Source organism: Myotis brandtii, unplaced genomic scaffold (genome assembly GCF_000412655.1).
Source record: "Myotis brandtii unplaced genomic scaffold, ASM41265v1 scaffold397, whole genome shotgun sequence".
NCBI lineage: Eukaryota > Metazoa > Chordata > Mammalia > Chiroptera > Vespertilionidae > Myotis > Myotis brandtii.
In genome coordinates this window covers 3334527-3351538 of record NW_005365229.1, presented here as the reverse complement: position 1 = coordinate 3351538, position 17012 = coordinate 3334527, and the positions used below count along the sequence as shown (strand labels likewise).

Here is a 17012-nt window from a genome sequence, read left to right as displayed (position 1 = left end):
CCAAATCATTCACCATGCAGAATAGCACCAGAGACCAGGGTGTCCATCCGTGCAGGGCGCTGGAGAAGCGGACGTCTATCTGTCCCTTCTCTCCTCCCTTCCTTGGGCAGGGAGATCCCTGGGTGCAACCTGGGGGCAGGACTTTGCCAGAGTGGGCCTGGCCCGGGGCAGTGGAGAGCCAGCGGTCCATCTGGGCAGGTGAGACCCGCACAGGCCTCTTCCACGCGTGCCGCGGTGCGCGCTAGTAGCCAGCAGGGGGCGGCAGAGAGACAGGAGTGGTCCACCGAGGAGTCCAGCTCTGAGCCGCGCGGTGCGAACCCACCGAGGCCGCGCTCAGAAGCCCCATCTCCCATCGACAGGCCGCTGGGTTCGGGAGGCTGCTGGGTCTTTCTTTTTCCTCAAGTGCAGGCAGAGTCCCCGGGAGCCATGGCCAGCCCTTCCGGCAGCCCCGAAGACAAGGGCAAGCTCAGAGGCAGGGACGGCCGGCAGAGGCGGGAGGAGGAGGATGCCCCTCCGGAGGAGAAGAGGTTGAGGCTGGGGCTGGAAGGAGGAAGCGCAGCTCAGGAGGAGGGAGAAGACGCTCTACGCCTGGGCAGGGAAGAGACGGGCACCCAGACAGGTGTCGAAGGCAGAGGTGTAAGTGAGCAGGGGCTCAGGAGGGATGCGGCTGGGGGGTGGCTGGGACGTTCCCCATCTCTCCGCCGTCAGGTCTAAGTTGGTAATTGGGCAGCAACTCCTGCGGGGCGGGCGCGGTGTGACAGCTTGCAGCGACCTCCCGAGAAACTAGATGTTCTGATATTGATGGAAATTCCCTTCTTGTTTATGTAGCATGGACTTGCTTGTTCTCCTTGACGTCCTTGGTGGCTGGGAGACCTCTGTGGGCTCCACGGTTCATTGAAAGGGGGGGGGGAATCTCTGCGTCCTGGGGCCCCAGGAGGGGAAGGAGGTGGGGTTGTTCTGAGCAGCCCTCACCCAGCACCCCTATCCTGGACAGCGCTGTTTTAGGCGTCTCTCTGGGACTTTGCTGGTTGTGTGTGCCTCTCTAGCAAGGGGCTTGGGTAGGAAGTACCTGGGCATAGTCTGCCTAACCTGGCCCTGTTGGCCCTGTCAGCGTGTGCACTGGCAGCAGCCACCAAGCCCCTCTCCTGCCCGCATCTTCCTGTCATTGCTCCCATTCTGCTTGGGCAGTGAGAGTTCAGGGAAAAGGCAGGTGGCTTCCACACCCTAAGTCACTCTCCTCTCCCCATCCCTTCAGAGAGGGACAGAAGCGAAGTTCTGTGCACATCCTGGGGTGCTGCCTGCCCCTGGTCCTGCCGGCTAAGGGTATGTGTGAGGTGATTTGTTGTGTATGTTCGTGGGTATGTGAGTCATTAGGTGCGTGTGGATGAGTCTCTGAAGCCAGCTTGACCACCAGTCCCCACTTTCTGCTTTCTCTCCTGAATTTTCCAGCTGTGACCTGGTGACCTTACGTCGGGGAACACAGTGTCGGGAGGACAGATGAGGGCTGGTGAACAGCTGTCCCCACGGCAAGGGCTGCCACCTTGAGAGTTTTCATGAATAATGGGGTTGACCTTTTTGTTTCTTCCAAATGTTTTTATTCTTGACCATTTGCTTGGCTAAGCTCGTCTTAAAAATTTGATTAGTGACTGCTGAGCCCCATGAGGGAGAGTTCTCCTTCTTTCTCCAAATCCACGCAGGCAGCAGCAGCAGCCTCCTCCGATGCCTCCAATGGCTGGGCTGCAGCACAGCCCAGCTGATCAGCGTGCCTTCCTGTGGCTGTCACTGTGTTCAGATCCTGGGCCACCTGAGCACCAAAACCAGGGGAATTTCTCTCTGAGATCCCAGGAGAAGGAATGCTTTGGAAGGCTTCTGGGATACACCGTGGAAAGGATGAGAAGGGAGTAGTGTCGCAGTGTGGTGGGAGGAGAGGCCCACACAGTTTCGGGGGCAGTGCAGTGCTGTGAAACTTTCACTGTTGTCAGCCCCTCCCTCCTCCTGTCACCTCGCTCTTCTGTGTGGAACTTTGCTGAGGACCCCTGAATGGAGTGAAGTGACCTAGTGCAGGGCATGCTTAGGAATGTGGGCTTGAATCTCAACTCGGGCCCTTCTTAGCTGGGTGACCTGGCACACGTTATTTAATGTCTCTGAGCCTTAGTGTCCTTATTGGCAAAATGGATATGTCAACAGGCCTCTTTTCATGGGGTTATTAATCCTGAGATTAAGCAAAGATTATCCATAGAAGACACTTAGCATTGCACCTGGCACATAGCATGTACTCAATAAATGTGATTTAGTACTGAAACTCACTCCATTTGGCTTGCTTGCTGCCATGTTTGGTTTTGGGATGAATGACAAGAGACAAGGGTCTTGGGCCAGAATCTCCAAGAAAGCTGAATAATGCTTCCTGGAGGTTAAAGGAATTATGTGTAGACGCTGAAATTTTTAAAAGGCAGAAACCCCATTGAACTTTTTGGTTCACAAAGGGAAATGGGGGTGCCACAATTTGAAGGATCATGTCATAACTGGACAGAAACTGTTCTTTGTTTCCTGAGTCTGGGGGCACCTGGATCTCCTGGGGGCATTGGCAGCTCATAGACATGGCGTCTTGGTTTTCAAGTTTAAAGGTTGGCCACAACTTGGGCTGCCCACAGTGCCCCTCAGAGAGATTTCTCCCTCTTTTTAGATTCTGTAGGAATATTTCCTTTAAGAAACCAGGAAGCAGTTTCAGGATGGTGCTAGGAGCAGCAGCAATTTCTCTGAGCAGAGCCCATTTCTTCCCTCATAGACCACATCCAAATGGATCAAGAACAGCCTGCTTTTTCACGAGATTTTGTCTGTGTACTGGTAGACCATTACTTGGCTAAAATGTCAAAAACATCCTTGTTCTTTAATAGCAGCTTATTTTTAGATGCAGATCATTTTGGGCTTTTCTCTGAGGAAGCTGCACGGGCATCACCTCCCTGTCCATATTGTATCCAGATGTTTTTAAGGATAAAATAGCCTTTTCCATCACTAGGTCCGGCACTCTGGGTGGCAGAGGTTCACATGTGACCAGTTGCCTTCAGAGTGGCTCCCAGGCTTGCCTCTTTAAGGAGGGGGTCGCCTCCTCTGATGATTGCTGGGGATGCTTTTAGCTGGTCACCTGGAGCCCAAGGAGCCCTTTCAGTGCTGAGTCCTGCAGGAGGTGCGGTGGAAGGAGGGCGTGTTTTTAGTGAGGGCTGATCTTCCACCAGGCATCACAAGTTTCACAGATTCCCTTAAGCCTCTCCAGCACCAGTGCTGTTGAGCTAGTATAAAAAAAAACTAGTCCTCCCAGAGCTTTTATTGGTTCCTTAGAGTGATCCCAGGGATCACTACCCACAGTTCTACCCACAGCTCTTCCTGGAAGGAGAGAAAAGTCTCTCCTAGATAATCGGTTATCATCCTCAGCCATTGTTCAGTTTTTCCCAAGATCAGGCAGCTTGGCATAGATTTCTGGGTTGTGTTGGGCAGAGCTGAGCTTTTAAGGGTAACAGCTCATCAGAATCCCTGAAATCACTACATGAACTCTCCACTCAAGGGTCAGCATGGGGCTCCTGGAGGGGCGAATCCAGACTGCAGGTCTTTCCTTTCTTGCTGGTGATGGTCTGCACCTGGGTGTCTCCACTTTGGCACTGTGACATTTGGTGAGATATTTTGTGGGGGCTGTCCTGTGTACTGGCCTCTGCCCACTGGGTGCTGGTAGCACTGCCTCCCCCCGCCGCCAGTTGTGACAACCAAAAATGTCCCTAGGCCGAGAGCCACTGATCTACACTTGCAAAAAAGTTTCAGAGTGTGGGTATTGAGTATAGGTCCCTGCTGTACCACTTGTAAGCTGTGCAGCCTTGGGAAATTTACACTACCTCAATGGGCCTCAGTTTCCTCATCTGTAAAACAGAGGTAATGAAAGACAATCTCAATGCAAGGTTATGAGGGCATTCAGTAAAATAACAAGATAGTAAATGGAAAAGGCTTATAGTATTTATATACTGAAAAAGCACAAAACAAGTGGTCAATTTCATTAAAAAAATGATTTGGGTGAACCAGACTCCAACCTTCATCCCCTATCTATTGGTGAAGTGCAAGGGTGAATATCATCTACCTAAACCTCACATTGGATTTTGGCAGCCCCTCGGCTTTCCTCATGGAATCACCGGTTTCTCCCCAAATTCCCTCTTGTTTCTCAGGCCCAGGATTCTAGGGCGTGGGTAGCAGACAGATGGCTCTCGAGGTTCACTCTCACAACAGAGAATTCGGAAGCTGGCTTGCAGAAACAAGGTGTTTGGACCAACATCTGGATTTCAGGATTCCCATTTGAGCACAGCTGGACTCCAAAGGGCTGAAGCTGTCTTTGCCGAGATATAGATATTTCCCTGGCAATGATCTCTCGAACTGACATGCAGACATGGCTGCCCATTGGAACGCGGTGTGTCTGCCTCGGCTCTCCTATAATTTGTGAGGCTAGCTTCTGAGGACTGCGGTGTGCAGGTGGGATACAATAGAGGGTTTCCTCATCCTCCAAGGGCCAAAAGTGGGGTGCAGGTTGGTGGAGGGTCCTTGCAGGAGGAAGAAGGCATGAAGAGTGTTCCTTTTAGCTAGAACAGACAGGCATAGGCTGCATACTGTGTGATTCAGACACCCTTGGGGAGGCAGGCGTCTCTGTGCCTGCAGCAGTTTTGGAGTCTGAGCCGTGTTGCCCTTAGCTTTAATCATTTCAGAAATATTTAGCCCCACTTCTGGTCAACTGGAGCTCGATTTGGACTTTTTACCTGGTAAGATTTGGACAGTAGGCTAATGTCCTCCTAATTTTAAAAAATTTAGTAAGATGGTTGTTGTCCCTCTGTGTCCTCTGGAACATGACTTGGTGCTCAAGGAGCAGAAAGGAGACAATCTGGGGGCTGGGGCAGGGGTCTCTGTTGGGGGTGCTGGTGGCTTGGAGAATGGCGGTGGTGGCTGTGGTGGAGCTGTGTGCCTGAACTGAGGGAAGTTTATGAGCTACATTCCAAAGAACTTAAGCATCTTTTGGGTGTTGGGAATGAGAAGAAGTCAGGATCCAGTTAATATCCAGAACGGCAGGGAAAACCATGAATTTGAATTTGGACTCTGACTGAGGTTGCTCTGAGACCCACGTGGCAATGTATAATATTACAGATGGGTCTGGGGCTGGACTTATCAGTGTAGATGTAGTTGAGGTCCTGGGAACACCCAAGATTGACTGGGGAGAGAGTAGGGTGGCAAGAGGGGGGATTTGGTGTAAGCCCAGGGAATCTGAATGATGAGAAGAATCCATGAGAAGGGTCATAGGAGCAGCAGGCAGAGGCTATGAGGCCCCACAGACAGGAGAGGGAGAAAGACGAGGTCAGTTGTGTTGAAGAGAGCCCACTGGGTTTAATAGAACATGCTCATCAGCTGTTGCTGGAATTTTAATGGAGGCCAATTGTCGGGGGCACAAAGATTCACCTTAGATCTGGGCACTCTAGCACCCACCCAGAGTGTGTGCAATGAAACGCAGGATGCTCATGGTCTTGACCAGGGGTGGGCAAACTTTTTGACTCGAGGGCCACAATAGGTTCTTAAACTGGACCGGAGGGCCGGAACAAAAGCATGGATGGAGTGTTTGTGTGAACTAATATAAATTCAAAGTAAACATTACATAAAAGGGTATGGTCTCTTTTTTTTTTTAGTTTTATTCATTTCAAACGGGCCGGATCCAGCCCGCGGGCTGTAGTTTGCCCACGGCTGGTCTTGACTCTCTTGCAAAACTATAGCTTTTGTGTGTGTGACTTCAAAGCCTCAGTCCTCCCCACAAGGCTTGGCTGTCACTTCCACATTACCTTGGAAAAGGACCCAGCCTTGGTGGAGAGCCCTGCCTGTCTTTGTGCCTCAGCACAAGATGGTGCCATTGGGAGACCCTCACCTCACAACTGAGGGCTGTTTGCCTTTTTCATTCCTTCTCCAAGTATTTGAGCATCTCCTATGTGCCAGGTGTTGGGCTAGGTCAGTGATGGCGAACCTATGACACGCGTGTCAGAGGGGACACGTGAACTTATTTTTTGGTTGATTTTTCTTTGTTAAATGGCATTTAAATATATAAAATAAATATCAAAAATATAAGTCTTTGTTTTACTATGGTTGCAAATATCAAAAAATTTCTATATGTGACACGGCACCAGAGTTAAGTTAGGGTTTTTCAAAATGCTGACACGCCGAGCTCAAAAGGTTCGCCATCACTGGGCTAGGTGCTGGTCTATAAGATGGATCAGTCCCGGTTCTCCTGGAGACCCTGCTCTAGTGGAGGAGACAGACTCTGGTCCAAGGTCCAGAGCTGCCCCCCTGCCTGTGTTTGTAAATAAAATTTTATTGACACATAGCCACACCCATTCATGTAGTATTATCTGGGATTGCTTTCCTGCTACAACGGGAGAGCTGAGTAGTTGGAACAGAGAATGTATGGCCCACAATGCTGAAAATATTTACCCTGAGAGTCTCAGGTTAAGGGGCTTTGTACCCACCATGGCATGAGTACAGCTACTCTTGAAATGCACACAGCTCTGGGGTGGGGTTGCAGCACGTGCTTAACTTGCAGGACTTCACAGAGAGGAGGGTGACAGGTATCCTACTCTCAGTCTTGTGGTTCTTTGGTGTCAAGGGCAGGATTGGGGCTTTGAGGGGTCTTTTCTCACCCCTGTGGCAGGGCACCAGGCTAGCACCATCAATTTTTGGATGGGGGATAGAAAGGAGGGAAGGAAAAGTGTCTTATTGCCCCCCTCCCCCCAGCATCTCCCTAAGATGGATTTGGGGTTCTACTTGACACAGCTACCAAAATCCAGTGAGATCACCCTTCACGGTGCTGTGACTCTGAGATACCAAATCACCAAGAAGAAAGAAAACAAAGATGGTTTTTGCAAGCACAAGAACTCGGATTATTGAAATTAACATTTCCCCCGAAGTTTTATAATGTCTGGGCATGCATATTTAAGCATCTGCCTCAGAAGCTCTCACTAATAAGCAGATGGCGCATTTAATTTCCTTTTTTTTGTTCTCTGAGCAACACCAGGCTTCTTGCATGGCCTCCTTGCAGGCAACTGCACGTGGAGGTGACAGGACTTCTGACTACAGAACTCCAAGAGGCCAGAGAACCCTATATTTGTGGGGCTGTTGCCTTCTTTTCAACCCCAGTGGGAAGTTGTCAGGTGACTCACAGCATACAGGGCTCCTCCTTTGCTTTTCCAGAGTCTTGGCTGTATTTGACCCCCTGGGCCTCACTAGCTGAGAAGCAGGGGTCCCAGGCAGGTCTGAGAGTGCAGCTCTGGGGAGGGGCGAGCCTGGGAAAAGCTGCTGGAGTGGAGGTTCCAAAAGGAAGGTAGGGGCAAAGAGAAGAGAGGGGAGCTGGCACGCAGAGCAAGGACCTTGATGATGCAAAGGAGAAAGCTGGAATTGTCAAGAACACAGAGAAGAGCAGACACCCTTAGCACGCTCAGGTGTGGCTGGGTGTTATCAGTGTGCTGGTTTCCCTTCTCCCTGGCTTTTCTCACTGTGTTCTTGGGTGTCATAGAAACAGCCTGGCGGGGGCTCTGTGCAACTTTGGGTCCCTATGGTCTTTGGGCTCGCAGGGGCTGCCCCTCGAGTAGGCTCCCTGGCCTCTGTGACCCTCCAGTCCAGTCCCTCCACCCTTGAGGGTGCACGGACCCACCTTGCCTCTCAGACCTGCATCCTGGAGAAACCTGGGCAAGTCTTGGGTCTTTGCTCTGGGCTTTGAATCTTGTGTGTCTGGATAAGGAAGGCTTTGTGATCTGGAAACTTGCTGGCTTAAGTTGGACGGTGTGTGGTGCCTGGGAGAGGAAAATGACTGCATTTCCTTTGGATTCCGTGTTCTGTGTTGTCCTCATGGAGTTGTAGCCGCCTCCCTTGCTTCTCTCCCGTCTCTCTCCAAACACTGGGGCAAGAGCTGCCCCATCTGCCCTTGTTTGGAGCAAATCTGCCCAGCCAGACAAGATGCAAACAGCACACAGATGGCTGCAAAGCTTCCCCAGCTCCCTCTGCGAGGGGCCTGCAGATGACACAGAAGCCCTTGTCATCCCACCTCCCCCTTCCAGAAAACATGGGCCTACAGCCACGGTGTTGCTGCTCTAGACACTCCCCCCTCATGGTGATTAAACCACCCTGTGTTGTGCCAAACAAATGAAGCTCGTTATTTCCACCATAAACTTGTTCAGGCACACATGAATTTGATCCACCAGTGTGCCCCATACATTTGCTCTCACTCTGGTCATGAGCGCCTCTTTTCCCAGGCGCTGGTGGAGAGCTGCTTAATTTCCAACTGAGAGAACCTTTTTGAAACCAACCAAAGTTTTGGAAGGAAGCTGCCTCTTTCCTTTGTGCAGGTTCCCTATGGCTCTAGATATTTGATCACAACTTAATCACAAACTTGAGCGTGCATTTGTGTCCAACAGGCTGGGGGGCTGTCATGGAGGACATTGGACTTGGCCTCTGAGTTTATGACAGCGCTGTATGGGAAATAGCACAAAGAACCTGAGTTGTTAGAAAAAATGACTGTTTAGTTATTTACAGAACTCCTTACAGAGAGGGTCTCAATTTCCTTTGTGGCTCCTCTATGCTGCCTCAGCTGAGACTTGCAAGGTGGGTAGCAGTTGGCATCTCATCTGGAGATACCAGACAGGGGTGGCGAGGAACCAGGGCCTAGTGGGGTTGGGTTCTGGTTCCACTGGCAGAGATAAATGACCCTGCCCCCACCCCCTCTGCTGGAGGTCTATCTGGGAGTGGCTAGTTGGGCTAGGGCAGTGGCAAACTGCGGCTCGGCAAACTGCAGCTTGCGAGCCACAGTGTGGCTCTTCCACAAAATATCGACTTCTGCACATGGGCCACAAAGTTTCAATCGCACTGTACGTGTGCGCCCGCATGTGGTATTTTGTGGAAGAGCCACACTCAAGGGGCCAAAGAGCCGCATGTGGCTCGCGAGCCGCAGTTTGTCGACCACTGGGCTAGGGGGATGGCAATGACAGTGGCTATCACCAGTCATCACCCTCCCCATGTGACACCTGGCAAGCCTGTGCCCAGTCTCCTGCCTACGGAGTGGGGTTGGGAATGCCAAGTCTGTAGCTCTTCCAGGATTGGTAGGAAGATAAGATTAGATGGCAAGCGAGGGCCCTTTGAAAATCAAAACATTCTATTTGAATGCGAAGTGTTTTGTGACTGTGATATTTTCTATCCTGTGAAATCATCAGTGACCCTGAAATTGTCTACACCAAAAAAATGAACAGAGTGTGCCTTTCCTCTATGTCTCTGCTTGGGGAGGGAATTTTTCAAAGATTGTTGTTTTACACACAGGGAAAGCTAAGGAAGGTGCAGAAGCAGGGCCAGGATCCAGGACTCAGGACTCCCTGATTATGTGGGGTCTAACCTGGGGGAACCACTTTGGGTTTTCTCTACAGGTCACTCTGTATGAAACAGCCCTCACCTAATATTCACAGAGGGACCTTTGATGGTATCTAAAAGCAAAAGCAGATGTTGGATGGATGTAGAAATTTCTATCACTCGGACAGCTCTGGGCTTGAAGCAAGTGGAAATACCTTTGGAGTCACAGATTTGTGTTTGAACCCAGAACCCAGATTTTTTACAGTTACCAGCTTTGAGAATTTAGCAGGTTGTTTAAGATCTGTGGGCTCCAGTGACCTTGGAAAATGGGACACATTATACTATAGCTTGTAGGACTCCCACCTGGCTTGTGACCAGCAGGGCAGTGTTCAGGCATCTCAGGTGCCTGGCTCTAGTGCTAACAAAACCCATGGCCATTCCCACAAATGTGTCCCTTGCAGGTTATTCTTAGTATTGGGGATCAAGCACCTGAGGTGCTGACACAGTGTCTGCCCCATAGTCAGCATTTACAGGTTTGTTTTAGTGCCTTCTTTAATGTTTTGCATAGTTTCATATTCCCCTAACGCTTAAGAACATCAGGATCTTATGAGGGAGTGTGTTTATTTAACTATGCCAATTCCTGGGTCTTGCTCCCAGAAATTCTGATGCTTAGGGCTCTGCTTGAATCTGTTTACAAAGCTCCCAGGTGAGTCTCATGTAGCTGACCTGGCTCTGGCTTGGAGATCCTATTTGGCAACTAGTCCTCGGTGCCACCTTCCTTTTTTGTTGTTAATCCTCACCTGAGGATATTTTTTCCGTTGCTTTTCAGAGAGAGTGGGGGAAAGAGAGAGAGAGAGAGAGGAGAGAGAGAGAGAGAGAGAGAGAGAGAGAGAGAGAGAGAGAGAGAAGACACATCAACTGGTTGCCTCCTGCACATGCCCCAACTGGGGGCGGGAGTGAACCCACAACCCAGGTACATACATTTGACCGGGAATCAAACCCAAGACTCTTTGCTGTGTGGGCCGACACTCTAACCACTGGCCAGGGCCTTGGTGCTATTTTGCTTAAACGTCAAGTTTGACTCTTCTACTCCATCTCGTACTATTATTGCTGTGTTCAAGTCAGCTTCCTCTCCTGGAATGTAAGTTCCTTGATGTCAGGCTCACCTCTCATGTTTGCATCAGTGAACCAAGCTTTACATGGGTGCTTGAAGGAAGGGCACTGCTTGCTGAGTGGGGTCAGGCTCTAGGAGACGCGTATGCAGCCAAGTGTGTGTGTGTGTGTGTGTGTGTGTGTGTGTGTGTGTGTGAGACACGAATCTGTTTAAAGCAAATCTCTGCATTTGCCGGGAATCAGTGTGATTTACTCTAATGGAAGCCATTGCAGCCTGAGCAGAGGTCTCGCCTTGAAATGGAGGGAGGTTATGGATGGGCAGAGCTGCTGAAAACTTTCCTGGGAGATACTTCAGTGTCATCCTCAGCTAATTGAACTCGTTTTCACTTGCATTAAGCACTGCATGGAGGCCATTTCTATTTCTCCTGTGGAGTGGGTACCAGCAGAGTGCCCATAGTGAAAGCATGTGTGAGAAACTGGGATTGGGTTTGGGGATGGAGGCGCTTCTACTGAACAAAAACTCTGGGATACTGAAGCTGGGAGAATAGGTGTCATCATCATTTACCACCATGTGTGAGGTGGGGACTTGGCATCTGAGAGAAGAGCCTCCTTTTAGGTCCTTAACCTTTCAAACCATCCTGAGTTCCTCTTGCACACAATCAGTATCATGATTTGTATAGACCAGATAATACTCAGTTGCTTCCTCTGCTCAACAAGAAAATAAACTGTAGGGCCAACTTCCTGGAGGGAAGTTGTACCAGAGCCTCTCAGAATGCTGCCTGTAGACTACCTGTAAGAGAATTATCATCGAGACTATCTAAACATGTAGATTCCAAGGTCCCACCCTTTGGATCAGGATACCTGGGGCCGGGGTCACAAAATGGACTGGTAATTCAAGAAGTTTGTAATCAACTAGGCAGATTAGATTATATATGAATAAGTGTAATGTAAACTAGATTAATAAAATAATACCTTGATTATTTTTAACAAAACATTGTTTAAAAAGAAATTGAAGGAATACAGAAAAGTACAAGAAACAAAGAACAATCACTTCAAATCCTACCACACCCAGAAATAAACCGACTTAATAGTAAGTGAACATCATCCCAGACTAAGCCTGTTTATAGATAGGACAGCTAGAGATATGGACAATTCTGATCAGACCAAATGGGGTTTTTAAAACAAGTACCAAATTTAATGTTGCATGAATTTAACTGAAGGGAAAGAAACGGAAGGAACTGGTGATGACTGTAGGATCCAAGTGAATGAGGAAGGCCAAGCAAGAAGGAACCAAAGAAGCTTTATGCATATATGCATAACCCATGGACACAGAGAATAGTGCAGTGAAGGCCTGGGAGTGGGGTGGGTGCGGGGCGGAGGGAGTCAATGGGGAAAATGGGGACATCTGTAATACTTTCAACAATAAAGATAAATTTTGAAAAAAGAAGGGGGTCATGACTTTGTGAAGATCGGATTTGGAAGAGGTGTGGGTATGGGAGGCAGAAGATAGGAGAATGTAGCTACAGTGGGAATTTGAGATCTTGAGGCCAGATGGCTTTACAGCAATGATGAAGATCAAGGAGAGGGCATTAGGACAAAGCTGTGAAGGCCCGCTATTTAAGGCTGGGATACGTAGATGCTCCCTGTGAAGTCTGCTAATTGGTGGTGGAAAGGTTAGCATCCTGGCCCTGCCAGATCTTCCCTGAGAAGTACTGCTCTGTTCTTGAGGCCTTTTCCATGTTCCTTGTAACATGACAGTTCTGTATAGTATCCATGGGTCAAGGATGACATGGAAAAAACCACTGGGAAAATGTTGTGGGAATGTGCACATTGATGAAAGAAAACTTGCTGGTTGTTCTTTTTGGAGGTTGTTCTTTATTCTAAACTAGAGGCCCAATGCGTGAAATTCATGCAAGGGGCTTGGCCTTCCCAGCCGCAGCAGCTTGCCTCAGCGACTTGCCTCGGCCCTCGCAGCCCCAGCTTTGTCCAGAAGGTCGTCCAGAAGGATGTCTGGAAGGTTGTTCAGCTGTCCATTCTAATTAGCATATTACACTTATATTATTATAGATATGTCTATTCTATTTTATTATTTTGGGGGGCATTTTCAATTTTTTTCTATGGGGTATAAATTTCTACTATTTATATCCAGTTTTCCTCTCCTTCTTGGCAATGGGAGGATTATTTCCTCCATTTCAGGGGAGGGACTGGTCCTGGCCAGTGGCCAATGGGGGCATTGGGCCACTGGGGGCAGAAGTGAGTGTGAATTCGTAGTACCTGGCCTTCAGCATTCTCCCCTCTGCTGCCTGACAGGTGACAAAACCTAGATTAGTCTGAGCCCCAGAGTAAGTTCCATGTGAAAACAGAGCTCCTTCACCCTTCTGCTCCTTGATATGCAATGCCACACAGCATGAGTGAGGAAAACAAGTCCTGCTGGCTTAGGTCACGGAGACTTAGGCGTTGTTAGTTATTGTGGGAAAACCTGATCTAGCTTGACAGGATTCTTTGGTGATGGTGGGGGATGAAATTGGTCATTTAAAGAAGTCCTTTCTTACCACCCCCTCCAAAGGGGTTCTATCTATCTATCTATCTATCTATCTATCTATCATCTATTCGTTTATTTATCTTATTGGTTTATGGAATAGAAAAATCTGGGAATCAGCAGCTTAAAGAATCACAATGTGGGATATTTACAAGGCTAGTTATTTCCCTTTATGGAAGCTTAGCCAAGACTTGGAGTATTTCAGTCTTTTCTACTCCGCATTCCATGGATCTTGAGGAGTTGTTGAGAAAATGTCACAGCTGAAATGGTACATGCAGCCACAGCCACCTGACGGGTTTAGCCATAGAATCCTCTTTAACCCTCTCTCTCTCTCTTTTTTTTAAAGACCCTAGCTCCTGAGGCAGTTAAAAGCCCCTGTCTTACTCTTAAGCTCTCTTGCTTTTGAAGGAGCTTTGTGCTGCTGAGACATCTCAGTCCTTCAGAGGTATTCTGTACTAATTACGTTAAAGTACAGCCAACACTTCTGCTTCGTGGTCCCCCCAAATTAAACACCTCAATCATGCAAACACACCCAGTTGGATTTAATGCGACAGATTCCCAACTAAGGGCATAATTAGATCATATTTTTTCCCAGTTCAACTAAAAGAAAATTGCTGTTATGAAGTTTGTTCTCCATCTTCCGTGTGTCTGGGTGTGTGTGTGTCTGTGGGTGGATGTCTGCATGTAAGCGACAGTGTGTACCTGTGTGGGCGTGTGCAGAATTCCCATGCTAACTTCAGCTTTGTAGAAATCTTAGGGCCTTGAGCCCAAGGGATGCCATTTTAGGAAAAATCACTTGAAAAAGAGACAGAAAGAATTGAAATCAAAATCTCAGCTCTAAAGACACTGGCTTGTGTGGGTAGCACTGGATTTTCTTTGTTTGGGATTCCAAATGACATTTTTGCTTCCTAGTAAGTGATCAGATCACAGGGTTAAAATTGATCACAAGCACAAAAGCGTAGGTAGTGTGTAATTCTCTTTGCATCAGGGTTTCTCAGCTGAGACGCTGTTGACATTTTAAGTTGGGTATTTCCTTGTTGTGGGGTTGCCCTGGGCACTGGAGGATGGTTAGCAGTATCTCCGGAGTCTACCTAGTAGCTGCCGGTAACACACTTCACCCAAAGTTCTCACAACTTAAAATATCTCCAGACTTTGCTAAATGTTCCCTGGAAGACAGAATTGTCCCCAGTTGAGAGCTACTACTTAATGTAAAGCCCCAAAATCAGGTGTAAGGAGCTGAGGCTGATGGCAGTCTAGGTTGAGTAGCAACTGAAAGTGGGGTAGGGGTTTTAGGAGCAGCTGTAGGGCTCTGTTTCTGGATCTGGGTGTTGGTCATATGAGTATGCGTAGTTTGTAGGAAATATGTTGAGTCGGCCTCTTGAGCATATACATTTCTACAGGTATGTTATAATTCAACAAAGCATTAAACAATCAGTCCTAAGAGGAATGATTTGCAGATCAAAATGATTGGCACGAAGGCTGATCACCTGAATTTGAACTGCTGTCATATGAACATGAGGGGCCACCAAGATGAGCCTTTCAGAGTGTTGGCCAAGGGGAGGGGTGTGTACACACGTGTGTGCACACACATAATGAGATTTGCTAGTTAGACCTGCTCCTTAGGGCAAGAGCAGTGACACAAGTGAAATACCAAAGCACAGAACTTTCTAAATGGATTTGCTAAAACCTTGCGTATAACACAGGCCTCCAGCACAATTCCTATGTCCATATAAACAGGAGTTCTGCAACAAGGGACACATAGAGGGTTTGAGTTGAGATGGAGAAATCACAGTGAGACTGGAGAATTTGGCCACAGTGTCTTGGAGATATCCACAGTTTCTGGAGTCAACATACACACATGGAACCACTGTGTGCCTAGAACTTGCCAGGATAGGAGGTTAAAAAGATGGTTGTGAAATGAAACCATTAGAGGTGACTCTACCCTAACACAGGGCAAGTGCCTTGATAGACCTCATCCTGCAGCCTACATAAGACTAAAGGACGCTTTTTTTTTCATTACACATGAAAATGTATTGTGTTTCATATATACAAATGCAATTTGTGTTAACTCTGGGGTGGAACTATGCCCATATTCTTAGCATATTTTTTGAGAGAGATTTATTTCTCAGGAAATCATCTCTAGAATATATTGAACTGGAAATTTACTTAGAACCAATAAAAGGAGGTTCTAAAGTCAGTGGTTTAAAGCAAAAAAAATTCCATGTAGTCAGCATTACCCTTGAAAATTCCCTCCATCTTTCATAAAGTCCATGCTCACCAGGTCCAGCCCAGAATGTCCTCATCCAGGGTTGGAACAGAGCATGGTTTCTTGCGTGGGCAGCTGATGAAGTCATCAAGGGGCCACGATTTATGAAGACTTGTGTCTCCAACCTGAGAATCGTTCATCAAAGTGAGATGTTCTCACTGGGAAAGGCAAATAGCAATGAGCGCCTGTTGTGAAGGCTGTGTTTGCAACTCCCCTTTCTCTTTCTTCTTGCCAAGTACTGATAGTTCATTTTCTACTGATTAAAAGAGCCCAAGTTGGTCTATACCGAGGAATGAAATTGCTGTGTCATATGGTAACTCTATATTGAAATGTTTGAGGAACTGCCAGATTATTTTCCAAACTGGCTGTACCATTTTACATTCCCAGTAGCAGCGTATGAGGGTTCCAATTTCTCCACATTCTCACCAACATTGGTTATTGTCTGTCTTTAATTACCCTAGTGGATGTGAAGTGGTAGCTCATTGTGTTGTGTTTTTTCTTTTTTAAGATTTTTAATTGATTTTTAGAGAGAGAGGAAGGGAGAGGGAGAGAGAAAGGGAAACATTGATATGAGAGTGGAACATGATCGGCCGCCTCCTACATACCCCCTACAAGGGATTGAGCCCACAACTCAGACATGTGCCCTGACCAGGAATTGAACCAGCAACCGTTCAGTGCACAGGATGACACCCAACCAACTGAGCCACACTGGCCAGGGCTCATTGTGGTTTTGATTTGCATTTCTCCAATGGGTAATGATGTTGAGCATCTTTTCATGTACTTATTGGCCATTTGTATACTATTTTCCTTGGAGATACATCTATCCTATATAATAAAAGGCTAATATGCAAACAGTCACTATGACATGCACTGACCACCAGGGGGCAGCTCCTGCATTGAGCGTCTGCCCCCTGGTGGTCAGTGCACTCCCACAGGGGGAATGCCGCTCAGCCAGAAGCCAGGCTCACAGCTGGTGAGCGCAGCAGCGGTGGTGGGAGCCTCTCCCGCCTCCACGGTAGCGCTAAGGATGCCCAACTGCTGGGGAACAGGCCTAAGCCATCAGTCGGACATCCCCCAAGGGCTCCTGGACTGCGAGAGGGCACAGGCTGGGCTGATGGACCCCCCCTCCCCCCGAGTGCATGAATTTCTAGCTCAGAAATAAAAACATAGATCCACACAAAAACTTATATTTGTATGTTTATAGTAGCATCATTCATAACAGCAAAAGCCAAAATAACCCACATATCCATCAACAGATGAACAGATAAACAAAGTGTGGTTGACCCACAGAATGGATATAAAAAGGCATGAACTTCTGATACCTGCTACAACATGGATGAACCTTGAAAACATGATGCTGAGTGAAAGAAGCCAGGCACAAAAAGTCACATATTCTATGATTTAGTCAATAACAGGGAAATCTATGGAGACAGAAATTAGTGGTTGTCTAGGGCTGGTGAGGGAGTGGGAGGAGGGTATGGGATTTTTGTTTGAGGTGGTAAAATGTTCTAAAAATAGACTGTAGTAATGGTTTTACATAGCTGTGACTATATCAAATACCATTGAAATGTTAAAAAAAAAAGAACCCAAGTTGAAATCCTTTTAGCATTTTTAAATTAAATTTATTGGGGTGATATTGGTTTGCAAAACCATATAGGTTTCAAGTGTACAACTCAATAAAACATCATCTGCACACTGCAT

At 47.8% G+C, this 17012-nt stretch overlaps 1 protein-coding gene across 1 annotated transcript in view; it reads left to right on the top strand.

Annotated features, from left to right (window-relative positions):
* Window positions 1-342: 342 nt before the first annotated feature.
* The window catches only part of RBFOX1 (RNA binding protein, fox-1 homolog (C. elegans) 1), a 2191581-nt gene continuing 2174911 nt past the window's right edge, over window positions 343-17012 (top strand). The window contains 1 exon segment of the mRNA XM_005872925.2: window positions 343-636. Coding sequence (XP_005872987.1) covers window positions 427-636 — 210 coding nt within the window. The 5' untranslated portion in view covers window positions 343-426.